Source organism: Otolemur garnettii, unplaced genomic scaffold (assembly GCF_000181295.1).
Source record: "Otolemur garnettii isolate 467f Iridium unplaced genomic scaffold, OtoGar3 scaffold00278, whole genome shotgun sequence".
NCBI classification, from domain to species: Eukaryota; Metazoa; Chordata; class Mammalia; order Primates; family Galagidae; genus Otolemur; species Otolemur garnettii.
In genome coordinates, this window is record NW_003852673.1 from 437,076 (window position 1) to 449,958 (window position 12,883).

Genomic DNA, 12,883 nt, shown 5'->3' on the forward strand with positions numbered 1-12,883 from the left:
GGCCTACCAAACAACAATGACAACTACAACCAGAAAAATAGGCAGGCGTTCTGGCGGGCACCTGTAGTCCCTGCTACTTGGGAGTCTGAGGCAAGAAAATCGCTTAAGCCCAAGAGTTTGAGGTTGCTGTGAGCTGTGCCACCATGCTACCCAGGGCAACATAGTGAGACTCTGTTTTAAAGTTTTATCAGGCATGTAAATTTATGTACTTGCCAATTTTTTATAATGAACTCTTTTTCATTTTATTTCTGTGAATAGTTAAAAATTCAAATGGTGTAAGAAGGTACACTACGTAACTAGTTCCATCTCTCATTTCTCAAGTTACCCCCAGAGTAACAGTCCCTGTGGGTGGATGTGCAGGTTTGCTGTGCACGATACTGAAATGATTATTTCAGTACCTGAAAGCCATTTTACACTTTTACACATATGCAAACATATTTATAGGAAGAATTATTGGAATCCTGGGTCAAGTTATATGTGCAGTTGCCATTTTGCTAACTTTTCATTCAAGTTGCTATGGATAGAGAGTGGCAGGCAGAAAATGGCAAAAACTGATAGATTCATTTGCATTACCCTCAGTGTAAGTGTGACTAAGGAGCTTTTCAGTTAAGAGCTATTTTCACTTCCCCTGTTGTGGACTCTCTGTTCTTAGCTTTTTTCTTTGTCTAATAGGATTGTTGGGTACTTTTCTTACTAATTTATAGAAGCACTTTATCCACTTTCCGGATCTTTTGTCTGTAATATAAATTGCCAGTATTTTTTTCTAGTTTGTCTTTTAACTCTGAATATTATTGGATTTTTGTTGTTGATTTGTCACACAGTTTTTAAAAATCTTATTATCAAATTGACCTGTCATTTCTTCTGGGTTTTGTGTACTTGGGCTTTCCTTGAGATCTTTTACAAAATGCTTTCTCATATTTTACACTTAAAACAGCTGTATGCAGGCCATATTCTAGTATTCAGTTAAGAGGCTTGGGTCCAACTTAATTTGGTTTCCAAGTTGATACCAAGATGTCCCACACCATTTACCAGTTTTGTTTTGTTTGTTTGTTTGTTTGTTTGTTTGTTTTGAGACAGAGCCTCAAGCTGTCCCCCTGGGTAGAGTGCCGTTGCATTACAGTTCATAGCAACCTCCAACTCCTGGGCTCAAGCGAGTCTCCTGCCTCCGCCTCCCAAGTAGCTAGGACCACAGGCGCCCGCCACAACGCCCCACTATTTTTTTTTTTTTTTTTGGTTGCAGCTGTCATTGTTGTTTGGCGGGCCCGGGCTGGGGATTTGAACCCGCCACCTTAGGTGTACGTGGCTGGCGCCTTAGCCGGTTGAGCTATAGGCGCCAAGCCCATTTACCAGTTTTTTTCCATTGATTTAAAATGTCATCTTTACCATATTCTAAGTACTCATATGACGCTTTTTTTTTTTTTTTGAGACAAAGTCTCATTTTGTTGCCCTCAGTAGAGTGCTGTGGTATCATATCTCACAGCAACCTCCAACTCTTGGGCTCAAGCTATCCTATTGCCTCTGCCTCCCAAATAGCTGGGACTACAGGAGCCCATCACAACACCTGGCTATTTTTTTTAAAGATGTGGTCTCACTCTTGCTTAGGCCAGTCTCCAACTCCTTAACTCAGGTAGTCCACCCCCCTCGGCATCCCAGAGTGCTGGAATTATAGACATGAGCCACCATGCCCAGCCTTCGTGTACCTTTTTAATATGTGTTTTTGGCCTTTCCATTCTGATCCATAGATTTGTCTCTTCACATTCTAATACCTTAGTTTTAATTATTATAGCCTTATATTTTTAAATTTCAAGGGACTAATTTTTCATCATTCTTCGAATTTTCCTGATCCTTTTATTTATTTTTTTAATTTTTTGATAGGAACTCTAAAATCAGCTTGTCTAGTTCAATCAAAAATCATTTTCCTATTTTTACTGATATGACCTTAAATTCATAGATTAATTTAGGGATCATTGACTTTTTAAAGCTATTATCACATCCTCTCATCCATGATCATGGTGTGACCTTGTGTGTGGTGGATTCTTTTGTTTCCCTTGGTAGCATTTCATGTTTTCTTTGTTTATGTTTTTATAATTAATTTTTATTAAATTATAACTTTGTACATTGATGCATTTATGGTGTTCAGGGTACTGCTTCGATATACAATGTGAAATGTTTACATTGAACCAAGTAACACATCCATCACAATTATTATTTTCTTTGTTTAGATCTTGCCACCTTTCTTTTTTTTGAGACAGACTCTTAATATGTCACCCTCCGTAGAGTGCCAGCTCACAACAACCTTCAACTCTTGGGCTTAAGCAATTCTGTTGCCTCAGCCTCCCAAGTAGCTGGGACTACAGGCACCCACCACAACACCCAGCTATTTTTATTATTGTTAATATTTTTTTATTACATTATAACTTTGTACATTGATGCATTTATGTGGTTCAGTGTACTGCTTTGATATACAATGTGAAAGCTTACATTGAACTAAGTAACACATCCATCACAATAATACTCATTTCTTAATAGCTTTGAAATGTACCACTGTATCATATACAGTAGGTGAGGTCCCCCAAAATACCCTTCCTCCTCCCCAAAGCCCCCTCCCAACCCCCTCCTCTTCCCTTCTACTTTCTGAACTATAGTTGTGTTTTGCCATTCATATGAATGTGTAGGTGATTATATATTGATTTCATAGTAGTATTGAGTACATTGGATATTTTTTTTTTCCATTCTTGAGATACTTTACTAAGAAGAATATGTTCCAGCTCCATCCAGGTAAACATAAAAGATGTGAAGTCTCTGTCTTTTTTATGGCGGCATAGTATTTCATGGTGTACATATACCACAATTTGTTAATCCATTCATGGGTTGATGGGCACTTGGGCTATTTCCATGTCTTAGCTATTATGAAGTGGGCTGCAATAACCATTCTGGTGCAGATGTCTTTGTTGTAAAATAATTTTTGATCATCTGGGTATATACCTAGTAGAGGAATTGCAGAATTGAATGGTAGGTCTACTTTTAGTTCCTTGAGTGTTCTCCAGACTTCTTTCCAAAAAGAAGCTTGCATTCCCACCAGCAATGTAGAAGTGTTCCCTTCTCTCCGCATCCACGCCAACATCTGTAGTTTTGGGATTTTGTGACGTGGGCTATTCTTACTGGAGTTAGATAATATCTCAAAGTGGTTTTGATTTGCATTTCTCTGATAATTAAGGATGATTGTAGCAACCCATGTAGCCTATGGGTAGGAGGAGTGAGAGTTATAAGAAACACCTGTATAGCTCAATAATGGAATACCTTGGTGAAAAGGGCATGGTGAGGGATTTAGCTCTCCTAACAGATGAGGAGTAGAGTAGTCGCTACACCTGTGAAGAGTCATGAGATCAGCTGTATAATAGGCTGGAGGAGAAAGCAGTTGGGAGTGAGCTCATTCTATCACAGACCCGCTTATTCTGACTCTGTCACTTCTGCTTGCAGAACGCCAGCATGGCGTCTCTCTGCTGAAGACTACTAAGCTCTGCTAAGAAAGACTCTAACATCTATCCTTCTAAGACTGCTTCACCCTCAAAGACTATCTGTCTATCTCTCTTTCTCCCTTCTGCTAAGGTAAATAGCCCTCAGGCATCTAAGAGCAGTTGTTCCTGAGTGAGATAACAGTATAGTGGTCCACATCCGGAACACAGCTAGACCAGGTCCCCGGCCCCGATAAGTGGCATCCACAAAGGGACCGTGACAGATGATGACCATTTTTGCATGTGTTTGTAGGCCATGCACCTGTCCTTATCAGAGAAGTTTCTGTTCAAGTCTCTTGCCCACATAGAAATGGGGTTATTTATTCTTTTTTTATTGATTAGTTTGAATACTCTATAGATTTTAGTTATCAGACCTTTTGTCGGAAGCATAACCTGCAAAAATCTTCTCCCTTTCTGAAGGTTGTCTGTTTGCTTTACTTTGCTCTTGGCTGTGCAAAAGCATTTTAGTTAGATCAGGTCCCAGTAATTTATTTTTGGTGTTGCTGCAGTTGCCTGGGGGATCCTCCTCATGAAATATTCTCCCAGGCCAATTTCTTCAAGTGTTTTCCCTGCACTCTCTTCTAGTATTTTTATAGTTTCATGTCTTAAGTTTAAATCTTTTATCCAGTGAGAATCAATTTTTGTGAAAGGTGGGGGTCCAGTTTCAGTCTTCTACAGGTTGCCAGCCAGTTCACCCCAGCACCATTTGTTAAATAGGGAGTCTTTCCCCACTGAATATTTTTGATAATCTTGTTGAAGATCAAATGACAATAAGAAGCTGGGTTCATCTCTTGGTTCTCTATTCTGTTCCATAAATCTACCTCTGCTTTTGGGCCAGTACCATGCTGTTTTGATCACTATAGATTTATAGTATAGCCTGAAGTCTGGTTATATGATACCTCCTGATTTGTTCTTATTTCTTAGTAATGTACTTGCTATTCAAGTTTTTTTCTGATTCCATATAAAGTGAAGTACTATTTTTTCAAGTTCTTTAAAATATGAAAATGGTGCTTTAATAGGGATTGCATTAAATCTGTAAATTGCTTTGGGTAGTATGGACATTTTAACAATGTTGATTCTTCCCAGCCATGAGCATGGTATGTTTTTTCATTTGTTAACATCTTCAGCTATTTCTTTTCTCAGAGTTTCGTAGTTCTCTTTATAGAGAACTTTCAAGCCTTTTGTTAGGTAAATTCTGAGATATTTCATCTTTGGCACTACTGTAAAAGGAATAGAGTCCTTGACTATATTTTGAGCATGACTATTGTTGGTATATATAAAAGCTACTGACTTATAAGAAGTTGAGTCCCTGGGATTTTCTAAGTATAGGATCACATCATCAGTGAAGAGTGAGAGTTTTATCTCCTCTGACCCTATTTGGATACCCTTGATCACCTTCTCTTGCCTAATTGCGATGGCTTTCATTACTGTGTTGAATATCAGTGGAGACAGTGGGCATCCTTGCCTCATTCCTGATCTGAGTGGAAATGTTTTCAGTTTTACACCATTCAATATACTACTGACTGTGGGTTTGCTGTAGATGGCCTCTATCAGTTTAAGAAATGTCCCTTCTATACTTATTTTCTTAAGTGTTCTGATCACGAAAGGATGCTGGATATGATCAAAGGTTTTTTCTGTGTCAATTAAGAGAATCATATGCTCTTTGTTTTTTATTTTATTGATGTGATATATTATATTTATAGATTGCATATGTTGAACCAACCCTGTAACCTTGGAATAAAACCAACTTGATTGTGGTATATAATTTTTTTGATGTGTTGTTGAATTCTTTCTGCTAAGATCTTACGGAATATTTTTGCAACAATATTCATTAATGATATTGGTCTATAATTTTCTTTCTTTGTTGGATCCTTTCCTGGTTTGGGGATCAGGGTGAGATTTGCTTCATAGAATGTGTTGGGAAGTATTCCTTCTTTTTCTATGCTTTGGAAAAGGTTGTATAATAAAGGTATTAGTTTCTCTTGAAAGGTTTGATAGAATTCGGATGTGAAGCCATCTGGTCTCATATATTCTTTTTTGGGAGATTTTGTATTGTTGAAGCTATTTCACTGATTGATACAGGTCTATTCAAGATTTCTAATTCTTTCTGGTTGAGTCTAGGAAAGTGGCATGCTTCCAGGTATTGGTCCATTTCCTTCAGATTTTCATATTTCTGGGTATAGAGATTTTTGCAGTAATCATTTAGGATTTTTTGAATTTCTGAGATGTTGCTATTTCTCCTTTATTGTTTCTGATAGACAATAGTAGAGATTTTACTTTTCTATTTCTGGTTGGGTTGGCCAAAGGTTTGTCAATTTTATTAATCTTTTTAAAAAAACAACTTTTTGTTTTGTTGATCTTCTAAATGATTCATTTTTTTCTTTTCTTTTTTTTTTTTTTGAGACAGAGCCTCAAGCTGTCCCCCTGGATAGAGTGCTGTGGCATCACAGCTCACAGCAACCTCCACCTCCTGGGCCCAAGCGAGTCTCCTGCCTCAGCCTCCCAAGTAGCTGGGACCACAGGCGCCCACCACAACGCCCGACCATTTTTTGGTTACAGCTGTCATTGTTGTTTGGTGGGCCTGGGCTGGACTCCAACCCTCCACCCCAGGTGCATGTGGCTAGCACCCTAGCCACCCTAGCCACAGGAGCCAAGCCGGATTCTTTTTTTCAATGTCATTTATTTCTGCCCTAATTTTGGTTATTTCTTTTCTTGTGCTGGGTTTGGGGTTGGAATGTTCTTCCTTTTCCAGTTGCTTGAGATAATCCATTAAGTTGTTGGCTTCCTCTCTTTCTGTTTTCTTGATAAAGGCTTCCAACACTACAAATTTCCCTCTTAGGACTACCTTTGCAGTATCCCACAGGTTTGGATAATTTGTGTTTTCATTATCATTTTGTGCCAAAATTTCAGTGATTTCCTTTTTTTTGGTGATTTCCTTCTTAATCTTGTTTTTGGCCCAGCTATCTTTCAGCTAAGATTATTTAGTTTCCATGACTTTGTTTGAGTATGAGATTCCTGTTGCTATTGGGTTCAACTTTTATTCCATGGTGGTCCAAGAAGATACAAGGAATAATTTCTGTACTTTTAAATTTGCTGAAGTTAGACTTGTGTCCTAGGATATGATCTATTTTGGAGGATGACCCATGGGCTGATGAAAAGAATGTATATTGAGCTTTATTAGGGTGAAATGTTCAATGTTCTGTAGAGGTCTGTAAAATCCATTTGTTCTAGGTCAGGTTTAAGTCTAATATTTTTCTGTTTAGTTTCTTCTTGGAGGATCTATCCAAAACTGTCAAAGGGGTGTTAAAATCTCCAACTGTTATAGTGCAGGAAGATATCAAGTTGTTCATATCCATTAGGGTCTGCTTTATAAAATTGAGGAACATTCTGATAGGGTGCATAAATGTTAATTATCGAAATCTCTTCATGTTGGGTGTTTCCCTTGACAAATATGTAGTGACTATCCTTATCTTTCTTTATCTTTGTTGGTTTAAAGCCTATTATATCTACAGCTAAAATTGCAACCCCTGCTTTTTTCTGGTCCATTGCTTGTATTATGGAAGTCCGTCCCTTCACCCTGAGTCTATTTTTATCCTTTAAGGCAGCAGTTCTCAGCCTGTGGGTCACGACCCCTTTGAGGATCTCCTGCATATCAGATATTTACATTACAATTCATAACAGTAGCAAAATTACAGTTATGAAGTAGCAATGATAATAATTTTATGGTGGGGGGTCACCCAACATGAGGAACTGTATTAAAGGGTTGCAGTATTAGGAAGGGTGAAGGTAAGATGAGATTCTTGTATAAAGCAGATGTCCAGTCTGAGTTTATGTATCTAGTCAGCCAGCCTGTGCTCACCCAGCTATTTTTTTGTTGTTGCACTTGTCATTGTTGTTTAGCAGGCCTGGGCCAGGCTCAAACCCACCAGCTTCAGTGTATGTGGTTGGCGCCCTACTCACTGAGCTACCGGTGCTGAGCTAGTCTTGGCACCTTTCTTGAAATGTTTCTCAATTTTTGTTTTTATTGATGTTATAATTAGTGTAAAGACACTATCTTCTGATTATTGTTTGTACATATGAAGGGTAAAGTATTATACGTATATTCATTTCGTGACCACTTTTAAAATTCTTTGTAGCAGTTTTTCAATTGCTATTCTTGGATTTCCAAGGTATATCATCATATGACGAATAGATAAATAACCATTTCTTTCTAATTCCACTAATTTTTTCTCTCAAATAATACTGATATTTTTATTCAGAAAAACATCATTTAAAGATAAGAATTTTGAAGTAACACATGCCTTTCGTATTTAGCCCTATTCAGGCAAAATTCAGTGTCCTTTACATCAATATGATTAAGCTTCTCAAGTTGTGCATATTCAGAACTCCTCAATAAAACCTATAAACATTTCAATGTTAATTTTTTTAAATGAATTTCTAAAAATGGACATTCACATCGGATGTAAGTATTTTTATTAGTGATACTTAAATATTTAAGAACTGTTTCCTTCCTTTCTTCCTCAGGATCAAATGGCTATTGCATGTGGATCTCGAGCTCATTTGGAAAAAGAATCAATTTCTCAGGTGAGACTTCTCTAACTGGCATGACACAGCAGCTTTCATTTCCTTTTCTACAAATACATTTGGCAAGAAATAGGCTTTTATGTTTGATCTCTTAAAAATGAAGTTCTTTCCAAAAGAAAATAAAATAATGTTAATTTTGTTAGGTTTATAAAGGATAAGCACATTTCAGAATTGATTTTTTTGTTTTTAAAGTTATACAAGAAGGGTATGGACTTTTCTTTGCCTTAGGATGCAGGTAGTTCTTTTTAATATTTTTTAAGACGCAAAGAGTACCTACACAGTTATAAGGCAAACTTCTAAATGATACATTTTTTTAAGCATTCAACTTGCCCTTCTCTTTTTCTCATACTGGCAAATTTAAGTGCTGTATTTTGAGTTTTATTCAAAGGTTAAATTTTTTTGTTTCTCCTATAAAAGCACTATACCTTAAAATCTAAGAAGAATGTAACTGTCATTTTAGGGTATTAAAAAATAAATGAATATATTAAATGCTTCATTTTTATAGATTATGCTAGAAAAACTGGAATAACTTGGAGAAAAAATATCTTATGAAATTCTGTGTAATTTATTTTTGATTTAATTATTTTTCACTTTTAAATGCAGGTGTAGTATATCAAGTCCAGTAATTACTTATTTTCATTATATTCTCAATGGCTCATCTACTAAAGTGGTCAAATAGGAGAATAAAGCAGTAGTTTTTCAATATAGATCAAAATTATCTGGAAAGAGGCTTCGTTTGTTTGTTATTTAATGCATATGATAAGTCACAAAACCTCTTAAAGGTTAACTTCAAGTGTAGAAGCCTAGACTTGCCTTTTCTAAAAAATAAATTGTTTTAATAACCTCAGCATCTAGTTCAGTATTCTACATACTTTATGGATTTTCATTGGTGTTTTAAAAAGGTTAATCTATTAACCATAGACTATCACATTCTCAGGGATTTAAAAGAAAGTTTCTTCTTGGGAAGAAAGTTTAGAAACTAGCTAGTCCAACTTCATCAGTTTACTGATTTGCAAAGAATAAGAAAAGGAAAAAGTGTATGTCTAAGATGTTCAGTACATTAACTATAAAATAGTAGCAAGTATAAAACACTTCTCCACAATAGATACATCCCTGGATCAAATAAGCAGCCAGTAAAGTGAATAATAATGGAGACTGTAGTAACATGGGCTAATCCCTAAAAATTAGGTAGTATGAAAAAAACTGATATTTTAAGTACAGTGTAATTACCTGGGTAGAAAACACAAAAAAACTGGTTTTGTAAATGAAATTAATGAAAATAGACCAATACTAATTTAATGGTTTTGTTAGTAAATTTTTTGAAAATTTTTAGTTAAAAAAATATATTAGTGGAGCTTGACGCCCATCACATAGTGGTTACAGCACCAGCCACGTACACCAGGGCTGGCAGGTTCAAACCTGGCCCAAGCCAGCTAAACAACAATGACAATTGCAACAAAAAACAGCCGGGTGTTGGTGGCGGGTGCCTGTAGTCCCACCTACTTGGGAGGCTGAAGCAAGAGAATCACTTAAGCCCAGGTGTTTGAGGTTGCTGTGAGCTGTGATGCCTCGGCACTCTACCAAGGGCAAAATTACAGAGCTATTGAAGTAATCTGGGCAAGAGATAGTTGGCACCTGTATTTATTTGTTGGTGAGAGTAGAAAGGAGCTATATGGGTTTTTTGTTTTTTTAATGGTGTAAATTCTTTCTACTTAGAACTTGTGTTTGTGGAAAACTCTAAATTTTTCCTAGAAATATAGTGATACTTAAATGAGACTGTGCTGTGGTCTAAATCTTCTTCTGCCTAGTGCAGCTCTTAGCCAGACATCAAGGGATCTATCCCAAGAATTGTGTATTTATAATTTTCTTGTTTCCATCCACCCATTCTTCAATCTTTAAAACCTAATGTTTGATTTAGTGCCTTGAGTCCCCACAGAATTGGCCACCATTCTATAGGAAAAAATATGACCCAACCCACTGACTAGAGGTCTGCAGTTGCTGTATATAACTGCTGCCAGTAGGCTTGTTCAAGTCAGATTACTCTTATAAAACTACCCTGTCTCGTAGAGGGTCATCTCCAAGAGACAAGACATGCATGTGCCACAGGTCCAGGAAACTGCAACGCAGCCTTCCATTTCTCTTGCTGTGCTATGGATAATGTAAGCCCCTTGCATATGGTGATCAATCTGTGAACAATTAGAAAATCGGAAAAGAAACAAGGCAGTACATGGTACCTTCAGTAGTTTATTACATAGTGCTCAGACATATCTTCCCTAAATATTTTTACACATTCTCATTTGATCCTCCCATCTGTTTTATTGCTCTCTTGGAAGATTAACATGATACGACCCTGGTAGAGCCCTTTAGCATCCTTAAATGTCTTCATATTACCATGTGTTCTATATAAGAGTTATGTTTATATATTGTCTGGATATTTTTTTAATTTATCATTTTTAAAAGATCCAAATATAGAATCTATTAGTGGTTAATGTCTTTAGTTTTTCTTTGAATAGTCTGCTGAACTCTTGGAACTTCTTATTTTAAGATAATGAAATTAGCAGTTAGCTTTAAATTTCACCTTAAATCCTTAGTTGCATTTCATAAACATTTTGGAGATATTATTGTTAATATTAAAACCATGAATATCTTTTTCCTTCATGTTTTTAAATGTTCCATTTCAGAAGTTCATGTAAGACTTGGTTAACTTTATCTAACTAAATAAGTTTATCTTATAACATGTTTTAGATGTCTCCTAAATTTTAAGATATTCTGCCAAATTTTAAAGAATAAAACGAGATCTTGTTTGTGGCTTATCTTGTTAGGCTTTTAAAGATAATAGAAATTATGTAAGTTAAGGTCTTCATGTAAACTCCACATATTTCTGCTTTAAAAAAAAAAAAACTTTCGGTGGCACCTCTGGCTCAAAAGGGTAGGGTGCCAGCCACATATGCCGGAGGGGAGGGTTCAAACCCAGCCCCAGGCAAAAAAAAAACCGAAACCATTAGCCTAAAACAAAACAAGAAAGTCTATTAACATCCAAGCAAAAGCAGTCATAAGTATTTTTTATTTGCTAATGAATAAACTTACCCAAATCACATTAAAAATCATTCAAGGGGCCAGGTGTGGTAGCTCATGCCTATAATCCTAGCACTTTGGGAGGCCAAGGCAGAAGGATCACTTGTTGCCAGGAGTTTTGAGATCAGCTAACAACAAAGCAAGGCCCTGTCTCTACAAAAAATTTAAAAGATTAGCCATGTGTGGCGACACATGCCTGTAGTCCCAGCTTCTTTGGAGGCTGAGCCCAGGAGTTGGAGGTTGCAGTGAGCTATGTTGACCCCACTACTCTACCCTGGACAACACAGTGAGGCCCTATCTCCAAAAAAAAGGGAAAATTATGAAGGAGAATAGTTTATAGGTATTGTACCTTTAATTTTTATTTTTCTATCTTTCAATTTCTATTTGTTCCTTTCCTAAGAATAAATGCTCTTTTGGAGGTTAAATCAATCAACCAGTATTTATTGGAAGTATTTTATATGGAAGGCACTGAGCAAGCTGTTGAGAGATTCCCAAAATATTTTAAGATGAGGTTTCAGCCCTATCTACTTAGAGAGGTAAGACATATTTACATCAAAACATAACTAATGATTCTAGGTATAAATGAGAAGTGCTAGAATAGATCATTTTTAAAAGTTTGTTTTATTTCCTCATTGATGAGTATTTTATTCTTCCTTTCCTTCTTACCCTGTTTAATACATAAGTAAAATTGTGGCTGAGAGAGTAAAGTAAGCTTTCGCGTTTTCTTCCTTTATAAACAAAGACATCACTGAGTTCCTGTTACCTGCTGTGCCAAACACTTGGATATAAGCTTTAATATAATCTCATTTAATCCTTATAATAACTTTGTGAGACAGGCATTATCATTTTATAGATGAGGAAACTGGGATTTAGAAGGTTGAAGTGACTTAATCAAGGTCACCCTACTAATCAGTAATGCAGCCCAGATTCAGGTACAAGTGTGCTTTCTCTTCTACATCAGTCGTATTATTACTCTGTTAAGTTCTGGTTCTGTTCAATGACAATAGAAAAGGCCATGTTGAGTGAAACTAAAGGTGATACTAAAGATTCTAATTTTAAAAAGCAAAAGCAGAAAAAGGAGGAAGAAACCTTTTTTTTATAGTGTGAGATACTACATGGACTATTAACAGGTTGCTGGTATACATATGTAATGTACCATTCTGTGGGTCTATGACATTTGAGAGAGCCTTTTATCAAAATCTTGAATACAATAATAATTATCTTCCACTCTTATGTTTTAAAGTTTGCAGTGTTTAATGAACAGTAGACTATTTTTCTGTTACTATTCATATTAATAATAAAATTAATCACTAATAACAATAGCAAATCCTCACAGGGGATTAAAAACTACTTAAGTTTAACGTCCAAAGTTTTAAGGAACTAAATCTCTGAGATGTATTTAATGAGCTATCTGCTACCCTAATTAGAGAGACTAGGTTTTGTTTCAGATTCCTTTCTAGTCTGTAGCCTTTGTGATACTCGGCTGTATGTCGTCTTCCTTCTGTCAGTATTCTTATTAGTTGGGTATCAAACTATAAGTTCAAATCTAGTATTTTGTTTTGCTAATACTTCCTGGAAACTGATGCCTTTTTTGAAACTGAAACATATGTGGGATAAGAGGCATGAATTATGTAGGTAAATGAGATGTTCTCCTTGTTCATAGCAACCCCAAACCAGGTTCTCCTGGTAGGATGAAGCGCTGGCCTCTC

General features: G+C 36.2%; 1 protein-coding gene across 1 annotated transcript in view; it reads left to right on the top strand.

Moving 5' to 3' along the window:
* The window catches only part of ALG5 (ALG5, dolichyl-phosphate beta-glucosyltransferase), a 50,485-nt gene that overhangs the window by 23,844 nt on the left and 13,758 nt on the right, over nt 1-12,883 (top strand). The window contains exon 7 of the mRNA XM_003803099.2: nt 8,040-8,099. Coding sequence (XP_003803147.1) covers nt 8,040-8,099 — 60 coding nt within the window. The remainder of the gene's footprint in view (nt 1-8,039; nt 8,100-12,883) is intronic.